The sequence below is a fragment of the Cupressus sempervirens genome, chromosome 8 (genome assembly GCF_028749045.1).
Source record: "Cupressus sempervirens isolate cs-2001-9-10 chromosome 8, ASM2874904v1, whole genome shotgun sequence".
Lineage (NCBI taxonomy): Eukaryota > Viridiplantae > Streptophyta > Pinopsida > Cupressales > Cupressaceae > Cupressus > Cupressus sempervirens.
In genome coordinates, this window is record NC_143125.1 from 520,221,119 (window position 1) to 520,234,275 (window position 13,157).

General features: G+C 37.5%; 1 protein-coding gene across 5 annotated transcripts in view; it reads right to left on the minus strand.

The window, feature by feature from the left end:
* LOC149543477 (protein phosphatase EYA-like) overlaps positions 1 to 13,157 on the minus strand; it is a 169,324-nt gene that overhangs the window by 25,101 nt on the left and 131,066 nt on the right. For 4 of the 5 annotated variants that reach the window (XM_089798278.1, XM_089798280.1, XM_089798279.1 and 1 more), the window contains one exon: positions 8,476 to 8,682. In XM_089798278.1, the coding sequence (XP_089654404.1) occupies positions 8,476 to 8,682 (207 nt within the window). The remainder of the gene's footprint in view (positions 1 to 8,475; positions 8,683 to 13,157) is intronic. The other variant, XM_089798282.1, reaches the window with a different exon arrangement.

Here is a 13,157-nt window from a genome sequence, read left to right on the forward strand (position 1 = left end):
TTATCAAACGAACTTGGATAAGCACGTGCAATAGCTCATTGGAAAGCTCTTGGTGAGATGCTTCCAGACCAACATTGGGATATCAAGAATACTGAGCTGTGTTTACTTACTAAAAATAGTAAGTATCTGAAAAACTTGCCAAAACTGCTCTGATGGGTCTGAAACTGGAAATGTCTAAACCAAATCTTGAACTGCACCCCATAAAGAACCTTTTCGCCCCCGAAACCTAGGTGAAGTGAGCCGGCAACATAGAATTATAATGTCCCAGAAAAAGGGTACATTACAATGCCTCCTTTCTCAAAAATTGCTTGCCCTCAAGCAATCCGCTCATACCTGCAGAAACCAAATGCCAAGATCCCATACTCGTCTTGAGAACGAAATTCTATTCCTCAACCAATGTAACTCGGCATGCATCTTCCCTAATCCGGAGAGGTGAAACTATACAATAGGAATCGATATGTCAAATAACTGAATGGCAGGATCCCAAGGCTCCCCATTAAGGGACACCAACTGCCATGTGCTACTGCCCTATGTACCAATACCCTCAGTCAGAATGAATGCCTCACTCCATGAGGGACCCTACAAGTCTACTATCAAGTGATGATGGGAGCTCCGCAATATACCAATATCCACCCCAAGATGATAATGACCAAACTCTCCTCCTTGCTTCCCGATAAAAGGCAATACATAGGGACACTCCCCCTGGATCCTAAGTGAGAACTCATGTGTTGTCTGAGATACCACTAACCAGCTCCTGTAATATCTGTACCACTGTACCACTCTTGCAATAACTATACTGATGACAATGACAGATCCGGCCAATCTGTACCACTATACCACTCCTGCAATAACTGTACTGATGACAATGACAGATCCAGCCAATCTGACTCCAACACTATATCACCCTGGTGAAAACGAAGTAATCCTTATCTCTAGAACTCTGATCTGTCAGAAGGCTGAAACACACAAATCATAATCCTGTGATTGTGTAACAACATAGCATAATCCACCAGATGTAAAATACTATTAACACTTGGATTCCTGATCACCCAATCAACATGATCCTGGATAAAAGGAGTGATTGATGAATCACCAACACCATGAATGCTCACACTGCCTTCAATATGCCGCTGGATAAAAAATGAAGGCATCTTACTTGGAATGTAGGGTAGTGTATGTTCTCCCCACTCATCTGCAAATAACTCATTGACCCCTGAAGACCAAATAGAATCAGCGAATGTACTACTAACATCCACAAGCAAGTCACTGATAGTTGGAATATACCAACAAGAAAAATCACCAATCAACAAGTAGGCCGTGGCCATCACGTAAGAACTAGGTGATAAATCTCTGGGTAAGCTAAACAATCCCTCAGAGCATGCTAAGGATAAATCTGAACATCCTACTCCACCATAACTACCCTCGCTTATGTCAAAGTCTTCGCAAAAGGAAGGTTTTCCATTAATTGAAATCTCTGAATTATCCTCACTTGAAGATGTACAACTGCTGTCATAAAAATCAGAATTTCCAAACTCATCAACTTGCTGATCCATAAAATTTTTCTCATCATAGAAAGTATCATATAGGGAACATGTGATTGAATTACATTGTTTGCCTTCATATCTACCCATTTTACGAATTCCTTCAATAATTTGCATGATTTCGTGTGCCCTTGAACCATGGTTATCTTTTTCCTAAGTGACTGCTCTACTTGTTTGATTTTCAGCTTTGTGGATGGAGAAATGTGCTAAGCTCAATTGAAGGCATAGCTCATTTATCTCACTCTTCTTGTCCTTCCCAAATTTTATTGCTAGATCTCTGTCCATTAATAGTTGCAAGTAATCATATTTTATCATTTTCAAAGTTTCAAAAATGGTATGTAAAAGAGGACTTGTGACACCACATACCTTCCCATGTCTCTCTTTTACCACAATCTTCCGCATGAGATCCTAGACCAATTTGGAAGAATCATCGATTCTCATCAACACTTGGACAAGCTTGTCCTCTTTGACCAAAAGCATATCCAGTAAGTCAAGGAGTAATAATGGTTTTTGACCATCTCCTTTGAACACAAGTGGGCTGCTCTCCATAGAATTTTCTGATTTTTCATCACTCAAGGAGACAACATCTTCAAATATGTCCTCTACCTCAACATGTGCTAGATTATCTCTCCTATCCACCTTGCAGTCCATTTGCTCCTCCTCAAGATTTGACATAATTTTTGGCCTAATATCACCATAAAATTCATCCAAGTTAATTTCCATGTCACCGAATAAGATGCTAGTATTTTCCACATCTAAATAAGATGGGGAGTTGCCAACGTTGGCAATTTGGTCAACTCTTCTATATGGGATATCAACATGCTCATTAAGATACTTCATAAGATACTTCTATCTCCCAATTACCCAATAGCATACTTGTGCCATTATTATTGTTTTGTATATTATCATGCAAAGATTGCTCTTCTTTTTCAATACTACTATCAAGTTGATTAATGCCTCCCTCATGCAAATTCCTATAACTATCCTCTACAAAGAGATCTCGAGCCAAATCATAGTATTTGTTTGTTATCATATTTGTCTTGTTTTGCAACTCTAGCTAAAAGTCCACATATGCCATGAAGGGTAATTCTTTCTGAATCTGTGGAGGGAATTTTTTGTACTCGTCATATATGCTCATTATTTCAGTCCTCATATCAGATTGGAAATTTTGGGCTAACTGCTGTTGCGACTTAACAATGTCTTTCTTAACCTATTTGTAGCCATATATTTTCCCCATTTGCAATTTTGTTAAGCAATTTGCAAGCTTGCTGATATGATGTTTCAGTTTGTGCAGTGATAATGTATGTTGTTGTTTGCACTGCTAAGATGTCTTTGCAGTAATTCCCATCCATCCAGGTTCTGTCTGTTGTCTCAGGCAATGCTCCCAACAATCTTTAGTAACCAATCCAATATACTATATAGAATCAAATGTCTACCTTGAAGATGTACAAGGAATTTGTTTGCTTCAATCCCCAAAAATGACTCCAAATTAAGCAGCCTTGGATGTAGGAAAGACTAGTATTACCAGTGCCAAACAAACAAACAATACACAGCAGAATCTAAACAATGACCTTTGAACCTTTCCCATGCCTAGCTGGGTTCTTTCTTTACATATGAGAGAGCTTCCATGTAGCCTGCAAATGACCTGCAAATAGTTTTATTCTCCAAATTTGTCTCCAGTGGCGGTGTTTTGTTCAACTCACGCTAGGCTATGCCTGCGGCTGTTCTGCAATTGATGATCACTGATACCACTGTAATATTCTTTCCTCTAGATTTTAACCTTAGCTGTAAGTACACTTTGATGGAGTTTCAAAGTCTAAGCATTTTACCAAACAACTGGCAAACAACCAAATGATAAAATCTTATTGTAATGTACTCCAAAAATGAAGGCCTTTAGATCCATAGCATAACATCAACAATTGGCAACACTTCCAAATAGACTAATAATATTTTGAGAACAATCTGAATAGTTATTTCCACAATGTACACAATTCAAAAATAATGGAGGAAACCAGCTTACGTAGAGAGCAATAGCCAATACCTTTCAGAAGTTGTAATGAACTACATTTAAGCACGTTAATGCATTCACAATAGAATAACAGTATACAGAAGAACGAGATCAATGCACCTGTGTGTATATGACCAACAGAATAGTTGATGCACCTTCCATTCGCTGCATAGCTTGATCCCTACATGTCACGTCACCTATAAATGTCATCTGGAAGTGGCTTCTATGTTGTATTATTCGGGTGTTGCTTGCACGGAATGTATGTTGCTGAGGGACGGAATGCAGTCTGGTAATTCCCTTAAATCCACGAGATTGTTAACTATATTCCTGTGTGTGAAACGTGAGTCTACTCACAGTATTCACAAAGCTCTACCCAGCTATCGTTTAAAGGCCCGTTCTATCTGCTGCAGATGACAAATATTATTTTCCCTTACAAATGCAACTTTACTATACTCGTTGAAAGCACCCCCGACTCTCATGATATGCCAAATAACCACCCATAAATGAAGAGGGCAGGAAGAATTGGCTTATGAACTAACACCCACAATGCGTAGGAAGTAGAATCCGCAAGACAAGAGGATAGTGCGAAGCCTCTAATACGTATTCAAATAAACTCTGCAACTCTACCTTGCCAACCCAAATTAAACTCTCAACATTACTTCAAACAGTTTGCAAGCAGTGTTATACTTGGTGAGCACTGGAAGAGGCCTGGAGCAACTCGCTTGCTATTCATGCATTTGCAAAAGCAATACTTGCGCCCGATAATGGTTAATGTTCATGGTGAGTGCAGAGAGGAGATGTGTCTACTGCTGCTCATATCCAACTAAGCTTAACCTTATTGCTCAACCTGTCTTCGTAGTCTTACTGGACGCCTTTTGAAACCTCATAAAATGCCGTGAGTCTTCCCGTGAAGGAGGTTGCCAGTAAGAGAAAGGTTGCAAACTACCGCCCACGAAGCACTGGATGCTGAATCGATAGAATAGGCAGGTCACCAGCATGGAGTACTGTTTTGGTACGTGGCCATATAATACCTATGAGAACACTTATTGAACTGTTTGCCATCCTTCCACTCTTATCTGCTACTACCGTAACTTACAAGACATAATGAATTATTTTCTGAACTGTGCCTTAGAACCACTGCTTGAAGGATTGCCTCGAAAAATATGAAATCTCTAGCAAAAGCTCTTGATAAACAATTTCCAGCAACCACACAGGCTAGTAGGATGCACAGCTCTGATACCACTGTAATATCCCTTTTTAGATATTTTACTAAAAACCCCGGATATAAACTTGCAGATTTAAATCCGAACAATAAACCAATATTTGATACAAATTCCAGAACCTTAACCGATTTGTAACCCATAGATTTGCATACAAGGAAACTCAAAAAAACTTGTTTAATTTCACCAATATTCAGAAAGTACATATATAAACCAGGAATTAACACAAATAATCACCAAATGCATTACTGTATTATACAACAGCAATACAATAATATGCAACTATCCAATGAACCCATCTTGTAAATAGTAAAAAACAGTCAGATTGGCAAATGTAGATAAAACTTGTGAGAAGGCTAGGTTTGCGTCCAACCTTCAAATAATTCTTCAAGGGTTTGCGTCCTCGAAGAAATAACCAGCAACTATTTCCAGCTCCCAGATTAATATTTGTTTTGAATATTATATTCTTCGTAACTTCCCATGTAGGGCTCGTTGTACCTTTTATCCCTTCTCCCAATGTGATGCACACACTTTTAAGCAATGTGTCTTTTAGTCGCTTAAGTGAACATAGTACCTTTTTTTAAAAATAAAGTGACAAGTTAAATGAACTTTAATAATCACTTAGTCAGTAAACCATATAATCATCAGGCATTAAAATAACTGATCCAACTCACTCGAATAAGCATGTGCAATAGCTCATTGGAAAGCTCTCGGCGAGACGCTTCTAGACTAACATTGGGATATCAAGAATAGTGAGCTCCGTTTACTTACTAAAAATAGTAAGTATCCGAACAACCTACCAAAACTACTCTGATGGGTCTAAAACTGGAAACGTCTAGGCCAAACCTCAAACTGCACCCCATAAAGAACCCTTTCGCCCCCGAAACCTAGGCTAAGTGAGCTGGCAATACAGAATTATAATGTCCCATAAAAAGGGGACATTACATATTGCATATATATAGCCCATTTAAATTAATGTTGGGACTTATAATTTATTGAAAGTGGGTTTTTACATAGTAATTTGCATGTGGATATAAGCAATATGTAATAAAAATCCCACTTTAATGCACTTAAGTTGTCTCGTGTAATTATATTTAATATTTAACTATAGTTTTTAATAAAGTAACATGGAAAATAGTCTTGAAAAAGGCTATTTTCATAAAACATAAAAAACTATGGTCAAATCAACTCACAGAATGAGCTGAAATTTTAAAATGCACCACAAAATCCACTTTAAATATCAAATATAATTTTATATCGTGCAATTGTCAATAAAAAATCCACTTTTATGAGGTTTTTTATAAAAATATGCAATTGACTTAAAAACCTCACTTTTTCCCTTATAACTTGAGCTAAACAACTCCGATTTGGATCTAAGTTAGCTCGAATCAAGCAGAATTCCAAGGGCTATTCACCTAAGGGAAAAAAAGAACAAAAACTATTTACAACATAAAGAAAAGCAAAGAAAAGACGAGAAAGTTAACCAAAAATCAAGCATTTGTAGTGTGAGAAGGAAAACTCTTACCTACAAACAATTAGGGATAATCTCAATAGAGAACTTCCAAAAGAACACATAAACAAGACTACATAAAGGACAATTCGGGGATAATGAATTGTTTTCATGATGCCTTATCAATGCATCACAACAAAGAGGATATACCTACGAATTCATGAGAAATTTTGTAGGGTTGCCTCAATTTTGTGATGTCAAAATTGAAGACAACACATTTGAAATGGTCGATTCCACTATCCTATAGGATTTTGTCAATAGACAAGCCTTGGTGTATCATTTGGAATGATCCATCCATCCAAAATGCATATGCCTCAATGATTTGGTAAATAAAGTAAAATGTATGTTGTGAACACAAATACAATAATTGAGATCAAAACAATCATAAAAGTATGTCTTCAAGTTCAAGGTCCGTAATTACATATATGGAGTTGAAGGGATTCTAAGCAAGTTGACTTCAATTGACTTGGCAATTTGTCAATTTCACAAGTTTAACCAACAAATGAAGACTCAACTATTATTCAAAGTACCTCAAAATATAAGCCTGATAGATATGAAATTTTTGAATACATGAGAATTAACGTAACCTATTACTATAGACCAATATGATGTTTGTTGGATTTCATTGTCACCCAAACTCTCACATCAACAAGAGATTCAAGAATAAGAGTATTAGGTAAATACTCATTTTTATTCCAGGAACTTTTTAGATTTAGCCCCAATGAATGAACCTAGTTTTCGTTGGACAATTAATAATACATTTATTTTTTATTCTTGGTCAAACTTTGTATTCATAAGAGTGTAGTGATGATTGAAAACCTCTCCCTACCCACATTGTAGATAGATTAGTAGAAATATCATCCAAAGGAGCAAATGCCAGATATCAATACAAGACAAATAGAAAGAGAAAGAGACAATGATGGTTGCTGCATGGGGACAAGCAAGGGAAGAGGTCTTATGGGTAGTCACAGAGTAACAGTATGTGTTGCAATCCTGTCCACACATTTAAAGAGTTGCTAAAATAAGAAGCCCAAGAAAAACTGTACAAACACATCACATTGTTTTTGTTAAGCTAGTCGAAAAAGCATCCACTCATGTTTATTTGAAGATTTTTAGAGATGCTCAAACTCCCTGTAGGATCATCACTGATGGTCCGCAAAGCAATGTTGTGAAAAAAAAAAAACCCAGTCAGATAGAAATTATTACAAAGTGCATCAAGAATATATTAAAAACTTCCTGAAATGTTCTCTTGCACCTTCTATTCAGCAAGCATCTGTGTTATTTTTCACACAGACATGTCTTGGAAATCACTCCAACTAGAGAGAATTGGTGCTATCTTTGTCTTACATAAATTTCTTTGCCGTATAACCAACCATGTGCAAAAAAATGTTTTTCTCCATTTTCTTTCGTGCTAATCTTACTCTTCACACTTGCAGTCTTCCATAAGCAGTCATGCGTTCCTTCTTACACATTTGGTACCTTTCATCAAATGATCCTCAAGAATCTTATCCACATTTCTGTTTTACTAGGGATAATTATTGTCTTCAATGGTCAAGTCTACTATAGAGATCTTATACCCTAGCTTACTTCCTTAGTTCTTGTAGAAAACTACTAGATGTCTAACAAGAATTTGTGGATTCTGTTAGGAATATTACTTCATTTACATGTAAATCAAGGTCAAATCACTTCGACAAGATACACAAACAACCAAATCTTACAACATGCAATTGCTCATCATCCTGAAATGAAATTAAAAAATTGGGGAACTTAGCACAAAGTAGATGAAGTTCAAGTCCCAGCAAATTTGCCCGTGGCTTGGCATTGCCAACATTCATTAGAAGGACATGATCACGAGTTTTAAATAGATACCTGTGTGGTTCAGCTCCTCCAGGTATTTCTAGAGACAGCTCCAAAAAAAATCTTGCTCCCAAATACAGATGATGGCATTAAAATACCAAAGGCTATTGTGAACTAAATGTTTGTGCCTACTTCAAAGAAAAGAAATGCATACTAATGATTTATTTAGGACTACAAGGACAAGTTATTATAAAAGAGAACTGAAGTGTCTGAAACATTTAAATACACACCTAGATACATTTCATTAAGATTAAAAGACACCGCAAAAGAATTCATTACATGTGAAAATTAGAATCAATAAAAAACTTTTAAAAAGGAATTTTAGGAGTCCAAACTAACCATTGTCATAGGTGAACAGACCGTCCAAACGAAATAGCAAGCATTTGACTAGACTAGGTACTAGTGTGCCTGATGTTACCAAAACATTTACATTTTGTGAAGCTCTATCATCCCCAGATATATGTAGGCCTTCACTGCTTTCAACATGAGCAGCAACCTGTGTGGAAATACCCCGTGTTTGCAAGCAATCCTCCAAAAATGCCCTCCCTACAAAATTGTGGAGGCATTAATCAGTAAGTTGAGAACAATAATTAATCTGAAACATTTAAAAACATAGTTGAAATGACATAAGTTGTTAATACTATATCCAGTTAACATCTCATCTACAAAGTCCAGAACTGCATCATCCTTTAATAGTGGTAACATAACTTTTACGTCAAAGAAATCCTTTTGATATGGTCCATTCTTCATTTCACCCAAGACACTGCTTATTTATCCCTTAAAGCATTCAATTATATGTGTGTTCTGTGCAATAAAGAGCTAAGACTTTAACACATCTTGATAAAATGTCTTTCTGAGCATCAAAAATTGGAACTGGGCTCGTACAGTTGTAATGGTTCAAAACAATTGAGTTAAGAGGAGACGACTAACAATGAGTCTCTTAGTCCAGCCTTTAAATATCAACAAGTCCAACTTTTTCCACTATGCATCCCTTTCAATCCACCTTAGGTTTAATGTTCTGTAGGTTATGCTAAAGCATCCATGCAATTCAAATCAAAAGCAGTCATATAATTGATATATCATCATATATGTATGGTCTAGGAGAGGATCAAGGAGCTAAATTATTCATTTAGTGTCAATTCTTACAAAATGAGCTGAAATAGCAGATATTGTTACTTAAGATCGCTTCAGAAAACTCTGAATTCCATAAGTCAATAGGGCCAACCAATGTCTTAGAATTGAAAAAACTTGTTTCTTATCAGTTATCATTATTTTGCCCACTCGTAATAAGTTATGTATATTCTATTTGTGATTCTTTGTTACAATGGATCCTCAGATACTGAGTTGTCATTCAAATGTGGATTTCCATATTCATTTCAAGGAAGGTTTACCTATTGATGTCTGAGTCTGGCGATTCAGAAGGTGATTGTTCTGCTATTAATTTACTTCCACAAGACTTATTTCCAACCCTTTTTCATCAATTTGTTTCACCACAATATTGATATATTCAGAAAATTTCTTCCCTACAAGATTGACACTTTCATTAAACTCTACAAGACTTCACCTTTCATACCATCAGATTCTTTTTAGAGCTCATATAGAATTAGAAGGCATTTGTTGGGATTTATTAACGTCACTGATGGGTATCTCAAGAAGTGGATGAATGGTTCAACTACCATGACTGGCGCTTGAAGGAAACTGAGAAGACAAAAGATGAGCAGAGCTTCCTAGGCAAGGTTAAATACTTAAAAGGCTTGGTAGTGTAACAAGATTCTGATTTCAGTTAACATGGTCTAGACCTGCATAAGAGGCATGAATTTGGCAGCCAAAGGAGGTAAAGAACCTCTAATATGAAATTATGATAAAAAGAGTGAGTTATCGGATATAATCTGTCTGGTGATAAGTCTGACAACTCTGCTGCGTGACTTTGGGCTGAACATGAAAATGTACCATGCCTTGTGTGGCAATGATTAATTTTGGAAACCCAAGACATTGTTTGCTAGAGAGGAATCCAAGAATTGTTGGGAAACGTATGTGTATAGTTTATGACACACTCGAAGGAACCCATTTTCAGTGTTATTCAGATATACTTAGTAAATTTGTGAAATATATATAAATCTGTGTAATGTCCCCAAGACTAATTTCTCTGCCCAAATTGATTTCAATCACCCTTAAAACCAATTATGATTAATCTATATGAAGCCAACCTCATTTGAAAATGAATCCTCCTATAGTGCCAACCAGAACTTTGAATTTGAAAATTCTTTTATTTTATTTCATATTATTATTATTTTATATTGCTCATCATTTACAATTAATTTGCTCATACAAGCATCAACATCAGACCAATACAAACTCTTGCGAGCACTATTTACCGTATGGGGTAAATAGTTTAATGCATACAGACAATAGACAAGAACATGTAACACAGCAATACTCCTTTTAATATTCACAAATATGCCGAAGAGATTACATAGTGCTTCCAATGATGATTACCACCATGATTACAAAATCCACTCCGGACGGTGTACATAAACCATCTTGAAGGGGTGACTCAACCGTCGCGCCCATTTGGAAATAATTAATTTTACTCGTCGGCTATTTTATAACTTTACCGACAACAAGCTAATCTACCTGTTGGCTATTTTATAACTTTACCAACAACATCATCCCCCCAAAAAAGAAAAGTCGTCTCCGGATGACAATTACAAAATATCCGAGATAGATCAACAAAATAGGATACATTAACTGACTAACTATAACAAGATACATATGTTTCCATCACACCACTTTCACATTCGTCCCATGCCTGCACCAAACTAATCTCCAAAACACACTGTCTCCTTAGTCAAGCTGACCTTGATAGCCACCCATGCCACTTTCTCTGCTTCCAACTCCAGGGTACATTGAGCCAAGTGTTGTTGTACTGCCTTCAATTGGATGATCAGCTCCTCCTGAGCTCTCTATGCATCCACCAAGACAACTTCACGTCCAACACCTACTACAAGTGCCTCAAAGCGTATCACCCCTCTCGAAAGGCTTGCTCTGTTGTTGTCTCCACCTCTGGTACACAAACACTCCATGCCTGCAGCAACTCCAGGTCTCATCAACCGGTCATACTTCCCACGACTAATAACTGAAGCGACTGAGGGTCTAGGGGGGAACACCCCCCCCAGCGAGGTCGAGGGGCAGTGCCCCTGCTGCCATGACCAAATTAGCACTCTCAAACCCACACAAAAGTCCATGGAACACATCATTTTTGTCATTTTCTTCCGATCCCATACTCTTTCTGCCAACGGCTTATGTTTTACTACTTTTTTATGTCTTTCCCTTCCCTTGGGCATCATACATTATGCATTCTGAACATTTTTTATTTGTCATCATTTTTATTTTTATTTTTTATAGTTCTCTTCTGACTGCTTCCTTATGGTTTCTTGGTAGGCAAATACATACTCTTCAATTTGCTCCCGCCTTAGTCATATAGCAAGGCATTTGTATGTAGCCATATGGTGCTCAATATTGCTTGCTATATGGTATACCCTCTGTGCCTTCTTTTATTCCCTTCTTCCTAATACCCTACTGCTTGTACACTTGTTGGTGTCTGAGTCGTACGGCCCTGTTCCATGCTCAACATGTTTGCACAATATCCATAGTTCGTACGGTGCTAATGCCTATCATCTGTTGTCTTAAGCATGACCGTATGGTAACTGACGTGGTACAGAAAAATAATTCATAAACTTTTCCTTACTTTTGCACCGTACAGTTAGCCAAGTGCCCATATTGTTTTGCCAAATGCCCATACAGATTTGCAGAGCTCTGAGAGGTCCATACGGTAGTCACAGAATGGCTTGGTGAAAGTCCGTACGGGGTCTTATGCTACACTAAGACGTCGTACGGTGAAAGGCTTGGTGAAGATTCCATACGGTGGTTTCAGGCTCCTATACTAAGTTTACCGTACGGTGGGGGAAGAACTGTACACTAGGATACGATATGATGTCTTTCATTAACACTCTCTTTTTATGTTTGCCATACGGTGCTAGGAAAACCGTATGGTGTCTTTTATTTTATTTTTTCTCTTTACTACTGCTCCTCATTATTCGTCGACGGGGGAACAGTTCTAGCATGATACATTTTTAACTTGGAATTGTTCATCGTGTCTAAAATTTCTTGCCCGTCCAATGTCCATAGCTTTATTGCTCTGTTATCACCTACTTCCCGGATTTGGTATGGCCTGACCCATTTGACTTTAAACTTCCCCGGTTTAATTTTGTTTCGTCCGCCATACTTCAACACCAGTTGTCCTGGTTGGAACTTGTTCAATTTTAGGTGCTTATCATGCCACACTTTGCACCTGTTCCGTGTCACCTCCATGGGCCATTGTGCCTGCAATCATCGCTTATCAAGTTTATTTAAGTTACATGATTTTTCCCTCAGGTTTTCCATATCACCCAGTTTGTTCTCAAAACTCAGTACCATGAATTTCGTCGGTTGCCACTCCTTGCCATCAATAACTGTATTCTTGATTTTAGAACTTTCACTTCATACTATTGGAGCTTTTATTAAACCCTTCCTTTTTGTTTCCTGTGCAGACCATATGATGTGTTTTCCTTGCTTCCGGCACCTTTCTACTATATCCATGGTTCGACATAACATTTTCTTTTTGCGCAATCCGTTTATTGTGTACCGTACGGTGGAATCTTCCCTTTTTTTGGGTTCATACTATATGTTCTTCCCTTCAACTTTATTCCTAACCGCCTTTCCTTCTTCTGCTTCTTTGTATTCCTTCGAACATTCATTTCCCTCTTCTTTCTCACCTTCGTTGACCCTTAACATATTATAGCTTGGAAAGAGCTCGTAATCCTCCATCTGCCAGTGGAAAAGGCCGTTCAACGAGTCTAGGTCGTCCTCATTCGACCCTCCTTCCAGTCTCAATACTCCCTCTTCATCAGGTTTCATTCTCTTCTTCCCCTCATCATCTCCTCCACCTTTGCCTTCGGAATCCAACGACACTACCTCCTCAC